We start from the raw sequence: 17,913 nt of genomic DNA on the forward strand, positions 1-17,913 counted from the left end.
AATAATAGTTAATTAATCTCTGGCTATATATGATTCTACATCTTTAAGGTATCAGTAGTTTGTGGATCATCACGCTTAAAAAAAAAAAAATATATATATATATGTATATGTATTTATATTCAAACATCAAGCTACGTTCACACGGCCCCAACTTACTTCCATGCAGCCACTTCTAATTAAAAGTATATTTAAATGCGCATAAATGCAGGTTTCGGCCTACAGTGTTCAAAACTCTTGTGTTCACGTGTAGCTACACAAGTTCCTATGACCAACACATTCTCACTCCCTACTCGTCATATATGGACGTATGATCATGGAGGAGAAATTAATAATTGCGATTTGTGTCTGGCCGGAATAAATCATATATCAGAATAAAGCTATGAAAAAAAGTCTGCAGCAAGATTAACCAGATCTTTCTGGTTGTCTGATTTGACATTTCATGCCAAGCCTCTTACAGTTGTAGGTGGCAAACATTTGCAAGTAAAGAGCAGAAAAAGAAGTCCCTCTCTGCTTGTCCAGTGTGAACACCATGAGCTAAACATATCGGTCATGAATGCTCATTTAGCGTGTTCTTGAAGATCAATCTCACGCCCGGTGTGTCTTTAGCTTCAAATATTTCCAGAGTGGCTGCAGCTTTCTGCTGCCTCCTGGATCAAATGCAGAAACGTTTTCAGTGTTTGTCAACTAAAGGGACTTCAAGAAACAACTGCTTGTCAGAGTTTGTCGTCTTTGGCTCGTGGTTCCTTTCCTAACCCAAACTCTCAGCTTACAGTAGTGTATTAAGAAGCAAACATGAGTAAAATCATGTGTACTTCAAATTGATTTTTGATCATGGGTAAGCATGGGCTGAGTTGATCCATAAACATCTGAAGATACAAAGTTTTTCATTTCAACAAACTTCGATCTGCTGAAAATCTGCGAGTTGAGCCTTACAGATGATGTCCACCCTGATGGGGTCAGAGCTCTCACTGCTGATGGAGTTGCTGGCCACACAGCGGTACCGGCCCGTGAAGCTGCGGTTGACTTTGTTGATGGTGATGATGGTGCTGCCCTCTGCGAAGCTTGTGAAGTCTCCTGTGGGGGTTTCACGTTGCCACGCGTACTGGATGGGTCCAGCTCCAGAGGCCACATCGCAGCGCATCGACAGTGTGGATCCTTCCTCAGGAGCATCGCTAACCAGGAGGTTGGGTTTACTCACAGGGACTGTAAGTAAAGTCATACAAACAAGGGGAGTTATTTTTAATTTAATTAAAAACTTTATGGTCAATTTTTATTCCTGGTTTATCAGATGAAGGAAATCTGAGTCTGATATGTTTAAAAACTCACTCCAATCATCTTTTTTATTTATTTTAAAAGCATTCCCAGTGGTCTTTTTGATATGATGATGTTGTTTTAGCCAAAATCAAAAAACGTTTTCTGTCATAGTTTGTGTGTAGGATTTCTTCATGGAAAACATCCCATTGCCTCTTTTCCTTTATCAGAATACGGAATCTTCTAAAATTCTGGATTGCAATGTGTTAAACAACAGATAAATACTTCAAAGTACTTCTTACATTGTGTGCAATGTATAATTCATCTGTGACGATGAAGTTGTAGAAAGCCATTACTGACTTATTCTGTTACATGTGTGACATGTGTGACAGTATGTGATTCAGAAGCACCACCATAAGGGGCTCTGATGAACCCAAACAGCAGGCCAAAATTCCCAGCTCTGCTCAATTGACTAGATCCATGTACATCTTTTCTTTTCTCATCTGAGCTGATATCTGGCTAAAAACTGTATGACTGGATAGCTCCGATACTGCTCGCCCATTTTTGTTGCACCGGTAATGCTTTCTTGGGGGTGTCAGGGGCTGTAAGCTAGCAGGAGAGAGTGTAATTAAATGGATGATGGGAAGTAGCGGCAGGCTTACTCTCCACCAATGGTATCGCCCACAACTCAGGGATACATTTCTGAGGAACTCCTGCTGCTCTGCAGAAACTATGTCCTAGAAAACGTCAAAGGTTTTGGAATTTTGGCTACAAACGACAAAATCATAATTAAACAACACTGGGAACACGCCAAACATAAAAATGGTTTATGCATAATTCATACAATATTTTTTAATCTACAAAAACAATAGAGTATTCTTTGTTATCCTACATGAGCTCCTACTGCACACATTCTGTTTGTTCTATCACTTGTAAGGTCAAGTACTGACCCAGAGTCAGTGTGCAGGTCTTGGGTTGGAGAAGAAGTGGGTGCTGAGCATAGCAGATGTAGGGTTTTTCAAAGTGGGCAGCATCATAGCGCATAAGCAGGACACTAGAGCCTTCTTCTCCTCCTTTATTTTGTCCCCCAGGACCCTCCCACCACACCAAAGCTTTAGGAGCTCCTCCATCCCAGGAGCAGGACAGCATCAGATGCTGTTTGTCGGTCGCTTGAGCAGAACACTGCAGCTCTGTAGGAGGAAGAACTGAAGGAGAAGGAAAGGTAAACAATTCAGAACTTCTTTACCATTCTATGTTTTGTCCACTCACGTGTGCGTGTGCTGCACTCGGTCAGCTGTTTCAGGGCGGGATGTGAGCCCACACAGGTAGACAAGCTGGTGTTAGGAGTCTTTCCTACAGAGGGCAGCAGCATGGCAGATACGTTGAGTAGATTGGTTTGCTGTCGTGCATTGGACAGATTTTGTATGAGATCTCCTCTCCAGTGTAGAACAGGAGGAGGAAATCCACCCGACCAGGAACAGATCAGTCTAAGGGAGGAGTGATTCAGAGCCGGCTCCATGGAGCAAGAGGGGGAGCCTTCAGGAGGGTCTGCAGGTACGAAGCAGAAAGACAGCAATGGTTGTGTATAGCAATCATATAGTTAACTTACATTTACTAAAACCTGTTTTTATTAAAGGTCTTAGCTCCCATTAAGGGGTTTAGCTCTTCTTTTCCACTGCTAGCAAAAAAAAAAAAAAATGGAATAAATGAAGTCAATTGATACTCCAAGCATAAAATTGACTAAAATCTATTTATTTGTATTTGCATCACTAAAATAAGTTAAAAAGGGAATTAAAACATTTTTTTTGCACACTATGTGAAATTTCACAGTATAATGGAAAAACCTATAGCTTTGAAATAATTTTTGTTGATGGTTCACACACACAAACATTTGATGAAAAAATATTCAGTGTTCTGTAGTTGGTTTCGTAATTTTCACCGTCAATATGTTTTGAGGTCACACTCACAGTACACAATCATGTTGATGGTTCTGCTGGAGCTGCTGTTCAGGTAGGTGTTCTGTGCCGAGCAGGTGTAGTTGCCACTTTGATTTCTATGAATCTTGGGGATGGTGAGCTGTGACCCAGTTTGGACTCGGGAGTTGTTGAAAAACCAGGTGGTCTGACCAGGTGGATTGGACTGGGCCTGACACAACAAAGATACAGCCTGTGTCTCCAGAGCGACGTATCCGTTCTCTGGTTCTACAGTGGTGGAAATCCGGTCCATCACGGTGTTTGAAGAGACGTCTATCTGAGGATTGTCTGGACCGACTGAGAAAAAACAAAAGAAACACCAGGAAGATACATTTAAGGATAGAAACCAAGATTAGAAATGACTTTTCTAAGGATGTAAGAAACACTAAGAGAAAATTTGGCAAATAACAAAATATTTCATCAACTATTTAACGCATATATTATTGTTATTTAATAACAAAGGATGGTCTTTAAAAAGGTTTATTTTCTGGCAAGATGTACTCAAGAAAATGCACTATTGTAGATCTGAAATGTTGCTAAAATAAAATATAAACTCTAAATTAGCCTAAAAACTCTGGAAGATAACAGATTAGCCAAAAATGTTAGCATATTGCTAAAATATTGGCTTAACTACAAATTAGCATAAAAAATTTATTAGAGGCCAAATTAGCCAATAAAAAAGCTAGCGTGTTGCTCAATTACTACCTGAACTCATAAATTGCCTAAAATTCCTCTGTAAGCTAAATTAGTCAAAAAATTTAGCCTGTTGCTAAAATAGAAGCTAAACTCTAAATTAGCCTAAAAACTCCAGTAGATAACAAATTAGCCAAGAATGTTAGCATGTTGCTAAAATAATAGCTTATCTCCAAATTTTTGAGAATTACTATTTTATTTTTCTTCAGCCAGAGAGCCACAATGGAGGAGTAGAAGAGCCAGACGTGGCTCTGGAGCCGCAGGTTGCAGACCTCTGCCCTAAACCCTCTTTTGTTTTTGACCCATTTAGCTCAGAATAATTGTCTCTTTATCTATCCATATTTACAGGTTAATGTGTATACTTAGATCAGAAAGAACTTTATGTTTCTCTTCACTGTGCATTATTTACCATCATTTTTCCTTTTCTGCCTCAGAGGAGGGAGTCACAAAACTGCAGGACTTCTGTTAAAGAAGTGGAGATGAGGGCGGACCTTCACCTCTGAACCGTCTTCTAAGTGGTTCTTATTTTCTTAGATGATTTATGAATTTTAGTAAAAACATTTGATTTGGCTTTGTTTAAATCAACAAATCAAATACTCTATGAATACATACAACTGACGTCCAACCAGAAGGGATCAGAGCTCTCGCTGTTGACGGCGTTGCTGACCACACAGCGGTACCAGCCTGTGTGGTTCCTGTTGATGTCTGTCATTGTAGCGATGCTCTTGTTCCCCTCTGAGAAGGTGAAGAAGCTTCCATTGTGGGTTTGACGCTGCCACATGTACTGGATCGGTTCAGTCCCATTTCTCACGCTGCATCCCAACTGTATTGTGGATCCCTCGACTGGAGCGTCCCTCGTCGTGAGGATGGGCTTACTGACGGACACTGATTCAAGCAGAGGGGTGATAAATGCAAAGAGCACCTAAGTCAAGTCAAGATTGTTTTCTCTATCCTTTATTCTGATGTCAATTCATTAAATGTTATGTCTGATTTTTGCTTCAGATTTAGTTTTCTAATGACATCAAACACCAGTTTAACTTTTCTAAAAGTGATGCAGAGTTTTATCTGAAATGTTTTTAAGCGTGGTGCTCAACTCCAGGTTGGGTCCAGAACATTCACCTATTTGTGTACAACACGTTTGCAGTTAGATTATGTTTTTCCTTTGACTGAATGTTTTGTACTAAACCACCTTGAACTTCCACAGACTTTCAAGCAAACACAAAACTACAAAAAAAAAAGAAGAAAAATATTTGTTACCACTAGGTGGCATTGCTGCATCCCAGATTTTTTTTGCATCTGTTCATGTACACAGTGCCTCTATCTACACAGTGATTCTACACTGCTCGGTTCTCTGACTTACACTGACCTAGAGTCACAAGGCAGGCTTTATGCTGAGTCAGCAGTGGGTGCTGAGCATAGCAGGTATAGGGTCTCTCATTCCTGGCTGAGCCATAACTGAGAATCAAGGTATTGGAGCTCTCCTCTCCACCTTTGCTCTGTCCTCCAGGGCCCTCCCACCACAATAAGGCCCTTGGAGTCCCTCCATACCAGGAGCAGGACAGCATCAGATACCGTTGGTTGTTGGTCACATAGGTGAAACACAACGGCTCTGTGGGAGGAAGATCTAAAGGAGGAGGAAAATATAAAATTATTCTTTTTATGTTTGACATGTTTTTTCTCTTTTGCTGTGATTCTTCCACTCACATGTGCTTGTGCTGCATCCTATCTGCTGTTTCAGAGCGGGATGGGAGCCCACACAGGTAAACAAGGTGTTGTTGGGAGTCAGGCCTCCAGAGGGCAGCAGGATGGCAGAGCTGTTAAGTGGATTTGTTGGCTGTTTTTTGTCAGACTGATCTCCTGTGATATTTCCAGTCCAGCTGAGGGCAGGTGAGGGGAATCCACCAGACCAAGTGCAGATCAGTCTGAGGGAGGTGTGATTCAAAGCCGGCTCCACAAAGCAAGAGGGAGAGTCATCAGGAGGATCTGCAGCCAGAACACAGTAGAGTATAAATATGTGGAGCAAATATTCACACAAAGTGTTTGCATGAATTATTGCACCAAGTTTGTTTTGAAATATAATGAAAGGTTTTTAAAAACAACAGTTCCTAAAATTACTATTTTGGATCTTGATAAACAAAAGATTTACTAGAAAGTAGAAATATGATCTTTTGGAAGCAGAAAAAAGTAAAGTCAGTTATTTATCCTTTCCAAATTTAGTTTTTGTGGTCAAGCATCTGCATTTACATCTCACATCAATTAGGTTAACCTTTAGTATTATGGGGACTTTTTAAAAAATATTTTCACTATTTTTGTTCCAATATATTAATTTTAAAACAGTTTTTTTGTGGCAATGTTTGATATCCATATTTTAGTACAATCCCAGCTTCTTTATTTTACAGAAATTGTCCATCATATCATACAATAAATACACTGAGAACCCAAAGTTGTAAAAAACACTCAGTTCTGTGTGAGTTTTTTTCTTTTTTTACTGAAAGAAAATCACACAAATTCAGATAAATCTTTTTTTATGTCTTGTAACAAAGATTAAACATGTAGAAACAAAATGTGAAAACCATAAATAAAAAAGCACACATACAAAAAAAGCAAAAAAGAGAAAAACAAAACAAAGACCAGGTGAAAACTTTGTAAAAAAAAAAAAAGACTTTCTAAAAAACTCAGATGAATTATAGGTTTTACTCCAAGTGGTATTGCAATTGCGGTTCTGAGCCTAAATCCTTTTATGTTGTCTGGATTAGCATCTCTGAGACCTCACTTTGGCTTTGGGGGATTGGGGCTCAAGTGCGTGGGATCACTCCCTTTGAGGCTCTGCACCTACAAGAAACCCCAAAATGGGCTGGTACAGTGTGCTGGTTTGGATGAAAGTCAATGACGGGTGCCTCAGTCGCCCAATCGCCAATCATGATTGCAAATTGCAAATATAAAAGATCAACATGGTCACACTCACAGTACACAGTCAGACTGATGGTTCTGCTGGAGCTGGTATTTAGATAGCTGTTCTGGGCAGAACAGCTGTAGTTGCCAGTTCCATTTCGCAGGATTCTGGTGATGGTGAGCTTTGGCCCGATGTTGATCTGGAAGTTGTTGTAGAACCAGAGGTACTGACTTGGTGGATTGGACTGAGCTTGACACAATAAAGAAACATTCTGTGTTTCCAAAGCGGTGTATCCCCACTCTGATGTAGTTTTTGGAGAGACGTCTATCTGAGGATCATTTGGACCAACTGAGGATGACAAAGGAGGAGCGTGAACTGCAGAATATGACATCCAGATGAGGAGCTTCACAGCATCTATACTAAATTAACCTTCAAGTGATTTATTAAATCGACATAGAAAACATAGAAAAAAAAAATCACATTGACCTTTACTGAAGTTAATAAAAAGAAATCCAAAGTCAAAATTGAAGATGGACAGACAAATCAAACTCTTTTACAATTTTTTTGTATGTTGGGTTCATTGATTTCATATTACTTCATCATAAAGTAGAAATGGCCATAAAATTACTGTTTTACCATTTTGTATTTCTAGTCAGACAAAATACTGTACATATTTTTACAAAACTGCATATGGGTCTCAGTGTTTGTGTTGAACTGCACAATTTCAAAAATGAAACTGTAAATCAATAATCATCCTATATTTTCATTCATTTTACCAAGGCTTAAATGTAGTTTCATTTTTTACGGTGGAAACAGAAAATATGAAAAATATGTCTTTAGCGTTATGTCTTGATAGAAACTCGTGTAAGGAAAGTCTTCCTTGTATTTCTTCACATGAAATGCTGGAAAAGAAACAATAAAAAACATGACCAAGGACAGTCAATATTGTTGGAGGTGACACTCACAGTACACAGTCAGATGGATGGTTCTGCTGGAGCTGCTGTTTAGGTAGGTGTTCTGTGCCGAGCAGGTGTAGTTGCCACTTTGATTTCTATGAATCTTGGGGATGGTGAGCTGTGAGCCGGTGTGGACTTGGGAGTTGTTGAAAAACCAGATGAAATGACCAGGTGGATTGGACTGGGCCTGACACAACAAAGATACACCCTGTGTCTCCAGAGCGACGTATCCGTTTTCTGGTTCTACAGCGGTGTAAATCCGGTCCATCACGGTGTTTGAAGAGACGTCTATCTGAGGATTGTCTGGACCGACTAAGAAAAAAGCAAATGAGACACCAGGAAGATACATTTAAGGATAGAAACTCCGATTAGACATTTGACATTTACTTTGGGGAAACAAAAAAACCATCAAAGTGTAAATTCTGGCAGGATGTACACTTGAAAAAACATTGTTGTAGTTGTGAGTAGTAGAACTTTTGCTCTTTTGTAATTTCCACAGAGGATTTTGCAGAAGCAAATAGCAAGACTGGGGAGATCCGGGGTCAACATGGACCCAAGGTGTAGAATCCTTACATGGCCTTTTATTTTGAAAATCACAAAGTGTTCCTTTCTTTTTCTATTAAAATAATAAAGTTATTTCAGAATGGCTATATAAACTTCACATCTATTTTGACAGCAGCAGATGGTTGTGCTGCTAGACAACAAACTGCAGTTCATGTTTTCATGGACTAAATGAGCTCATGGATTGTCACGAACGGGCAGACAGCAGGTTCCTGGTGCAGCAAGTTTATTAGTTCAGGCAGGAAAACAGGACACAAGTACAGCTAAAAGTCCACAAACTAAATCAGTGTCAGGCAGGCAGGGGTCAATCACAAGCTTGAGAGCATCAAAGAAGAGACCAAAGGTGTCAGGGTGAGTGTCAGGGCAGGCGACAGGCATCATCTGGGGTGGCCGTGGTGCAGCGGTAAGGTGGTCGACTCCTGATCGAAAGATTGTGGGTTCCATTCCCGCCCTGCCCGCCCATGTGTCGAAGTGTCCTTGGGCAAGACACTGAACCCTGAATTGCCTCTGGTAGAAGGTTGGCGCCAGTGTTAGGCAGCGGAGCCACCACCAGTGTGTGAATGAGTGTGTGAATGGGTAAATGGGTCTGTGACTGTAAAGCGCTTTGGGCTTTCGAAGGAAGGTAGAAAGCGCTGAAGTATGCGCCATTTACCATCGTGGGAGTGTGTGCTGGGATTGCTGAGAGAAGTAGTGTGTCCTAGTACTCCCACTCCCACTGGTGAGCAGAGGGGGAAACAGAGCTCTGACTCCTGACAGAGCCCCCATCTGTAAGCGGCTTCCGAAGCAAGGGGCCCTCTGTCATCCATGAAATCAGGGTGCTGGTCTGCTCGGGTGGAAGCCACTGATCAGGGACGGGTCAAGCATGTCATCAGCTGCAACTAAGGAGCATACCTGTGGGCAGTACTCTTCCCAATACACCAGATTTTGAAGCCAACCCTCTCTGCGCTGATGAAATAAGCCACTGGCCGTCCACTATCAAGGGGGCCCATGCTGACATCAGAGGGCTCAGACCGCAACCCCCATCTGGAGGTCCACCAACAGGTTTCAATAGTGAGATGTGGAAGGTGGTAGTCAGGGTAACTGAAGGTGATAGGACTTTGGGGTGATTTGTTTAGTTATTAGGAATGGACCCACAAACATGGGACTCAGCTTTTTGTGGGGGAGCCCCAGCCGGAGATCTCGGGTAGAGAGCCAGACCCACTGGCTGGGAGCAAGACGGACGTTCACGCCAATTCCAGTCGACCAGCGTGTCAGAGATGAACATGAGCCGCCTCCCATGTCTTATCTCAATGGCAAAACCAGTCCTCCACCGCAAGCAGCTCTGTGGGTTCACCCAAGGGGGAAGAAGGGTGGTTGAAGTCCTAACATGCTTTGGAAGTGTGAGAGTCCTGTGGCCGCCTTCTTCAAGGAGTTCTGGGCATATCCTGCCCAGACCAAGAACCGGCTCCAATCCTCCTGGTGACAGGCATAGTAGGTCCCGAGGAACTGTGTGATCTCCTGATTCAGAATCTCCACCTGGCTGTTGGACTGGGGGATAACAGGAGGTGAGGCTCACATTGATGCCCAGGCACATCTCCTGCTACACTTGCAAAGTAAAATGGTTCCATGGTTCGACACAATATCCTCCGGGAAACCGTAGGACCAAAAGACATGATGATGAGCTGCTAAGCAGGGTGTCCATAGCGGTGGGTAGCTTGAGCAGTGGAATGAGTCTACATGCTTTGGAGAAATGATCGATGACAGACGGGATTGTGGTGTTACCTCGTGAGTGGGGCAGGTCTGTGATGAAGTCCACTGCAATGTGAGAGCAGGGTCGTTGAGGAATGAGGAAAGGTTGCAACAGTCCAGCTGGAAGCTGACGGGGAGACTTGGCCATTTGGCAGGAGGCACAACGGATCACAAACTGAGCTATGTCTGCCTGGATAGTAGGCCACCAGAACGTGTTTGACATCAATTTCTGTGTCAGTTAAAGTTAAAGTTAAAGTCCCACTATTTGTCAAGCACCAAGGTGTGTGAAATTTGTTCTCCGCATTTGACCCATCCCCTTGGGGAGCGGTGAGCTGCAGACACAGGCGCGCTCGGGAATCATTTGGTGGTTTAACCCCCCAGTCCAACTCCTTAGTGCTGAGTGTCAAGCAGGGAGGCACTGGGTCCCATTTTTAGAGTCTTTTGGTATGACTCAGCCGGTCCTGACCATACCTGGGTGTCCGACTGCAGGTGTGTCGAGCACCAGGTGGAGAACCCGTTGCCGCTGAGAAGGCAGAACAAACACTCAATCGGCCGAATAGGACAACAGAGGTGGCTCAGTAGCAGTTGCATTCTACAAGCTAGTCATAATGTCCCACTGCACTGGAGCCAGGATTAGTGAGGAGGGCACGATGGACTCTGGGGCAACCAGTTCCTCAGCAGGGATGTTGTGGAGACAGGACAGTGCGTCAGCCTTTCTGGTCTTGGAACCTGACCGATATGAGATTTGGAACTGGAAGCAAGAGAAAAACAGAGACCATCATGCCTGACAGGGGTTTGATCATTTGGCGGATCTGATGTACTCCAAGTTCTTGTGGTCTGTCAGAACCAGGAAGGGGTAAGCCGCCCCCTCCAACCAGTGCCTCCACTCTGAGAATGCCTCCTTCATGGTCAGCAGCTCACGGTCACCCACATCATAGATCATTTCTGCGCCGTTCGGCTTCCAGGAAAAGTATGCACAAGGGACATTTTGCTAGGCTTCCCATGGCGTTGCGCCAGGACGGTTTTGTGCTTGAGGCAACTGCCACCACAATAAATTGGGTGGTGAATGGGCGCTTGTGAAAAAGGCTATTTGAGCGTCTGGAACGCCGTGGTGACCTCTGAAGTCCAGAGAAGATGCTTGGGCCCCCTGAATAAAACACCGCTGGAGGTTGGAAAACTAGAGGAACCTCGCTTGAGTTCTAACCTCATTCTGTTGCCATTTTGGGGGTAAAATTAACAGAACTAAAACATTTAGCCACACCCTGAGCACTGATCACATAGCCCAAGAAAGAAATTGAGGCTTTGTGAAACTCAAATTTCTCTCCCATAACGTACAATCTGTGGGGGATTAGCCATTTTAACACCTGTCGAACTCAGAATGTCATCAATGTAGTAAATGAAAAAAAGCATTGCAACATGTCCCGGAGGATGTTGTCAACTAAAGTCTGAAAGATAGAGGGGGCATTGCTGAGTGCAAAGTGCATGACCAAATACTCATAATGGCCAGAGGTGGTTGAAAAAGCTGCCGTCCACTTATCCCCTTCTCAAATGCGGATGAGGTTGTATCCACTTTTCAAGTCCAGTTTGGTGAAAAAGCGAGCTTTGCAGAGCTGTTCCATCCAGGGCTGCAGGAACCACAGGCAAGGGATAGCAGTATTTCACAATCACATCTTTCAGGGTGCTGTAATCAATGCAGGGTCTCAGGCCACTGTCCTTCTTTTCAACAAAAAGAAGCCGTCAGAAGCAGGAGAATTGGAGAGTCGGATGAAGTCTTTGGCCAGCTCCTCTTGGATGTATGTCTGCATGGCTTCTGACTCAGACTAAGATAGCGGGAACACCCGTCCTTGGGCGAGCATCCAGTCGAGTTCGAGGGACTAAGTAATCCTGCTGCTGGATCCGTGTATGGTAAAGTATTCTGTCACAAATGGGCAGACGGCTGGTTTCATGTGCAGCAGGTTTATTAGTTCAGGAAGGAAGACAGAAGCCAAGCACAGCTAAAAGTCCATAAACTAAATCAGGGTCAGACAGGCAGAGGTTAATTGCCAAGCATGGGAGACTAGATTTGTCAGGGTCCAGGCAAGGGTCAGGGCAGGCGGTAGGCAGTTAGAGATAAACTAGGGTCAGGTACACAGAAGATCAGGTCCAGATAGAAATGCTCGGTAATGAAGACAGGGTGGCACAAACAATACTTTGCACTGAGTGTGGCTATGTGCAGTGCTTAAGTGCCATGTGGGTAATTGTCAATTGGTGTCAGCTGAGCGGCATCCGGGGAGTGTACGCTGGGGTTGCTGGGAAATGTAGTATATATTAGTACTCAGTTCTCTGCAGGCGGCTCCTGCAAGTTTCCAGAGGGTGAAACTAAGCTCTGACTCCTGACATGGATACTCATTGTAAATGCAAATACGTATATTAATATGTGACATGTGTTTCATGTATATATATATATAAATATATATATATATATATATGAAAAACGAGATGTGTCTAAATTAAACTTTGATTACTTTGATCACTTCTGATTACTGTTTAGTCCCCTGTGTCGATATAGGAGAGTTACCATTTTTTTTTGTTACCGGTACTTAAAATTCTTTTTTCGTTTTTGAGTTAAACTATGATTATATTCACTTTCATTTTGGTAGATCACTTTTTCTTCATACTTCCTGCTGGTGGCATGCTTCACTCTTATTTATTAAAATATTATATTATATTATATTATATTATCCATCCATCCATCTTCTTGTCCGCTTCTTCCCTTTCGGGGTCGCGGGGGGGCCGGAGCCTATCCCGGCTACTGATGGCCAAAGGCGGGGCACACCCTGGACAGGTCGCCAGTCTGTCGCAGGGCCTCAATCACACACCCATTCACTCTCACATTCACACCTAGGGGCAATTTAGAGTCACCAATTAACCTATGAAGCATGTTTTTGGACGGTGGGAGGAAGCCGGAGTCCCCGGTGAAAACCCACGCATGCACGGGGAGAACATGCAAACTCCACACAGAAAGGTCCCAGCCAGGATTTGAACCGGGGCCTTCTCGCTGTGAGGCAAGAGCGCTAACCACTGCGCCACCGTGCAGCCCATATTACATTATATTATATTATTGGTGTATGATAACCCCAGCTTTGGGCCCCTCACCTACAGGAGAGCCCAAAATGGGCTGGTTTCATGTTCTAATTTGGCTGGAAGTCAATGGTGGTTTGGCTCAGTGGCCCAATCCCCAATCATGATTGCTAATTGCAAAAACAAAAGATCGACATGGTCACACTCACAGTACACAGTCAGACTGATGGTTCTGCTGGAGCTGGTATTTAGATAGCTGTTCTGGGCAGAACAGCTGTAGTTGCCAGTTCCATTTCGCAGGATTCTGGTGATGGTGAGCTTTGGCCCGATGTTGATCTGGAAGTTGTTGTAGAACCAGAGGTACTGACTTGGTGGGTTGGACATAGCTTGACACAACAAAGAAACATTCTGTGTTTCCAAAATGGTGTATCCCCACTCTGATGTAGTTTTTGGAGAGACGTCTATCTGAGGATCGTCTGGACCAACTGGGGAGAGAAAAATGATGAACAAAGGAGGAGTATGAACTACAGAACATGAGATCCAGATGAAGAATTTCACAGCATCTTTACTAAATTAGCTTCCAAGCGATTTATTAAAGACAAAACATAGAATTGAACCAATTTTTCAGTTTTACCTACAAGAAAGTTAATACCCAGATTTGGAGGCTGTTCCTATGTTCCCACACCAAATTTTATCAAATAGGTTTTCAAAACAAAAGCCATTACTCAGTGATTATTTGAAGCTTAAATTTGATCTATCATTTGAAAATTGAACACAGACAAACACATAAAACATATCTGCATGCTGTTAAAAAGACATCCACATATTTTAGGATAATCCTAAATACATCAAACAGTTATCTGCTCTGATTTGTAAACACATACATTTAATGTCCAGCCAGACTTTGTCCGAGCTTTCAGTGTTGACCGCATTGCTGACCACACAGTGGTACCAGCCGGTGTAGTTCCTCTTGACGTCGTCCACATAGATGACGCTGTTGCTTTCGTTCAAGTTGGTGATGTTTTCATTTTGAGTCTCATGTTTCCAGATGTACTTGATGGGTCCGGTCCCATTGTCCACACTGCAGTGCATCCACAATTTGGATCCCTCCACTGGGGTACCGGTCATCAGGAGGTTGGGCTTACTGACTGGGACTTTGTCAAAAAGAAGAAGTCACTGTTACGGAAGATGCCGTTTACCATTACACTAAAGCCACAAGTCCCCTCAGACTCACCACTTACCTCGAACAGTAAGGTGAACATAGTAATAGTGGACTTTGGGGTCTTCGTCAATGTTGTAGAAGGCTTGGCAGGTGAACAAGCCGTTAGCAGCCAGAAGCAGCTTCTCGATGCTCACATCTGCACTCTTCAAGACTATCGTAAGCTGTCCCAGGGTCTTGGCTATCTTCTGGATTTTCGGCCCTCTTCCCAAATTATACACCACAGCTTTTATGGCTTCAGTGCCGGGCTGAGTAAAACTCCATATGTACAGATCAGGCAGGGTGGTACCACACTCCAAAATCACACTATTGTCCACCACTCCATACACACTGGTGTTCCAGTACAACACCTCCCAGTTTGGATTGATCTCCACGGTTGAGGTCGGGGCAGGGTACACCAATGTCCCTACAGACACAGGCGTGAGGGCAGGAAGGAGAGAAGTGTCATGTAACCTGCGAGCTAGCACGGCGAGATTGATTACACTGAGTGCGGCTGACATTCTTTAATCTGCAAACATCCAGAACCATCCGTGCCACACCTACAAACAAAGAGTCTCAACCCTTTCAGCTTGACCTTTCTTTGTAGCTATAGCTACAAACAACAGACTCTTGTCTATTATTTGAACTCATCAGAAGCTAACCTCATTCTGTTGCCGTTTTTGGAGTAAAATGAACAGAACTAAAACATATGTTGTATGTTAATGAATAAAAGCACGGGTAAAAAAAGGACAGACGGACAGACAAATGCAAAGATCAGACGTGAAACACACCAGAGCTGCATTACTTACCTGTACTTTGTGTTATAAAAGTGACCAGAGCGGTACAGAGAGAAAGAAGAGCCAGTCGTAGCAGTTGGGTCACCATGATATCATGGTGATTGTGAGTACCTCAGTCTTTTGAATCCAACACCGTAAAACAGATCACTCCTCAAATGACTGGCTGGTCACCTGTTGTCATGTTGCTGAGTTTTGAAAAAAATCCTGCCATCAACCAAAAATTAGCCAGACTGAACCCTACTAGACATAATAAAGCAAACATTTAACTATTTTGCCTTTGCTGTGATCTCCATTCTTCCTCCCTCGGGCTTTAACCAACACACTGATACTATGCTCATCTATTATACAGGACATTTGCATGGGTGAATGGTTTAGCTTTCCTCTTCATGCAGCAAAGCCCATACCTGCACACATTACTCTGTCCCGATTGATTTAGACAGACCCTTACAGTCTTAATGGGAATGTTCTTCCACACTTTAATTTCTTCTTTTTTATGTATGGAAATTGTCTAACTTCTAAGAAAAAAGATTGAAACTAAGAACCTTCATAACATTTCATTGTTACAACAAGTATTATGTGATCTCTGGACTTTCAAGGTGCTTTGTTATTTAAACTCTTTGTATTTAAAGAGCTGAACATTATTTTTATTATTGTTTTTTTTACTAGCTTGTACTTTTTTAAGTTTTGGACTGGATAAACAAGTAAAAGAGAAAGAAGGGGATTTTATACTGTAGATAAACCTAAAAATAGACCAAAAAATCCAAAGAAAAAATGATAGAAAAAAACAACACTTTGCACAGCAAAAGGTGTTCAAAGCAGAAATGCTCACAAGTTTTGTTTATCAAGTTTGTTCTTTCATTTAATTCAAACATCAAATAAACTGGAGTGTCGTGATCCAGACCTCGAGGGGCAGTGTCCCACATGTCTTCCAACCAACCTGCCTTTGAAGCTCCTTATTGGCTAAACACACCTGATCCAGGTAATCAGCAGCAAATGAGACAGGATTTTTGGAAAACCAGCAGGAGGCCCGTCCTCGAGCCCTGGACTCTGACCCCCTGGTATAAAAAAAAAAAAACTAAACACCATAAGCAGAGGCACATCCATGAATTTAAATTTTCAAAGTTTGGCAATAGCTTTGGTTGAAGATTAACAACTTGTCAATTCAAAATTAAATTTTACACAAACAATATTTTTAAGGAACTGCAAAAAATAAACTGAAAACAATCAATTACGGTAGAAAAGTTTTAGAAAAAAAGTACATATTAATGAATCTAGTAGATGTGGGCGGAGCTAGACCATTTTATATGGGGGGCAGAAAAGTTTGGGATGGTGGCAAATGTGAATAGCACAGTGGAAGGCCATTATGAATGAAGGGTTCAAAAATATTTATTTAAAAATGATGATTTTAATCAGAAAATATGATATTAAACAGATTAATGTAGTTTCAGACCTGTCGTGAGGAAGCTAGGAACTCACAATAAATACAGTTCTTTTATTTTGAAAATCACCCCGGTGTTTTATTTTGTACTAACTACCCAACTTGTTGTGCCTAAACGATCTGTGTGCTGACTTGATGCACCGCACTTAGTCATCTGGCTAAAGTAGAAATAGACTCCTTGACTAATCAAGTGGGTTTTTTCTGAAATAAAACCTCATGGTCATTAGTTAGACCAAAACTCACAGGTTGAAGCTGCTTCACTGTCACATCTCTTTACTTCTCTGAGGAGCAACAGAACTGTCTCTCACTCTCACTCTTTCTCTGAGTCCAAGTGTAGTCCAAGTATGATGGAACACACGAGTTGGTGGGGTTTGTATTGTTTTCTTTCTTTCTTTTTTGTGATATCACTAAAAAAAGTTAATTAATATAAATTCGAATAAAAACTTATAAAAAAATCAGGGCACAAGGACACTTTGATATGAGGCAAAAAGGCCTTTGTCGGTTTATGTTTCACCCAATCAGAGCCTTTGACGATTTCTGTTTCAGCCAATCAGAGAGTTTATCTGTTTAGCGGCTGGGTGGCTCAGTGGGCTAGGTGAAGGGCTGGCACTCAGGAGCCCTGGGTTCGATTCCCAGGGTTGTCCACTGTTCCCCACCCAGATTGGGTCCTTAGGCAAGACCCTTGACGCTGCTGCCTAACTGGGTCCCTGTGCCCCTCAAGTACAGGGTTGTGTCAGGAAGGGCATCCGGCGTAAAAACTCTGCCAAATCACTGATGCGAAACAGTGGGTGCTGTTACGCTGTGGTGACCCCGAAAGGGATAAGCCGAAAGTGAACTACAAGAGTTTATCTGTTTCTTTTCCAGCCAATCTGAGCCGCTGTGGGTTTTATTTCCCAGCTAATCAGAGCCTTTGTCTGTTTCTTTTCCAGCCAATAAGAGCCTTTGTTGGTTTGTGTTTTAGCCATTCAGAGTCTTTGACAGTATGTGTTTCAGCCAATCAGAGCCTTTGACAATTTCTGGCTCAGCCAATCAGAGCCTTTGTTGATTTCGGTTTCAACCTATCAACGGCTTCGTGGGTTTCATTTCCTACCAGTTAGAGCCTTTGTGGGTTTGTGTTTCAGCCGATCAGAGCCTTTTTACCATTTCTGGCTCAGCCAATCAGAGCCTTTGACTATTTCCGTTTCACCCAATCAGAGCCTTTATCTGTTTCTTTTCCAGCCATTCACAGCTTTTGTCGGTTTTTGTTTTAGCCAATCAGAGGCTTTAATGATTTGTGGCTCAGCCAGTCATAGGCTTTTACGATTTCTGTTTCAGCCAATCAGAGCCTTTGACAATTTATTTTCCAGCCAATCAGAGGCTTTCTGG

The 17,913-nt window shown here is 42.6% G+C and overlaps 1 protein-coding gene and 1 long non-coding RNA gene across 2 annotated transcripts in view; one reads left to right on the forward strand and one right to left on the reverse strand.

The window, feature by feature from the left end:
- The window catches only part of LOC118599661 (V-set and immunoglobulin domain-containing protein 10-like 2), a 5,916-nt gene extending 4,775 nt beyond the window's left edge, over positions 1 to 1,141 (reverse strand). Inside the window, exon 1 of the mRNA XM_036215323.1 lies at positions 899 to 1,141. Coding sequence (XP_036071216.1) covers positions 899 to 1,141 — 243 coding nt within the window. The remainder of the gene's footprint in view (positions 1 to 898) is intronic.
- A 3,032-nt stretch (positions 1,142 to 4,173) lies between these two features.
- Positions 4,174 to 17,913, forward strand: part of LOC112140854 — a 21,752-nt gene continuing 8,012 nt past the window's right edge. The window contains exon 1 of the long non-coding RNA XR_002918272.2: positions 4,174 to 5,916. This is a non-coding gene — a long non-coding RNA (uncharacterized LOC112140854). The remainder of the gene's footprint in view (positions 5,917 to 17,913) is intronic.

The sequence above is a fragment of the Oryzias melastigma genome, linkage group LG14 (genome assembly GCF_002922805.2).
Source record: "Oryzias melastigma strain HK-1 linkage group LG14, ASM292280v2, whole genome shotgun sequence".
NCBI classification, from domain to species: Eukaryota; Metazoa; Chordata; class Actinopteri; order Beloniformes; family Adrianichthyidae; genus Oryzias; species Oryzias melastigma.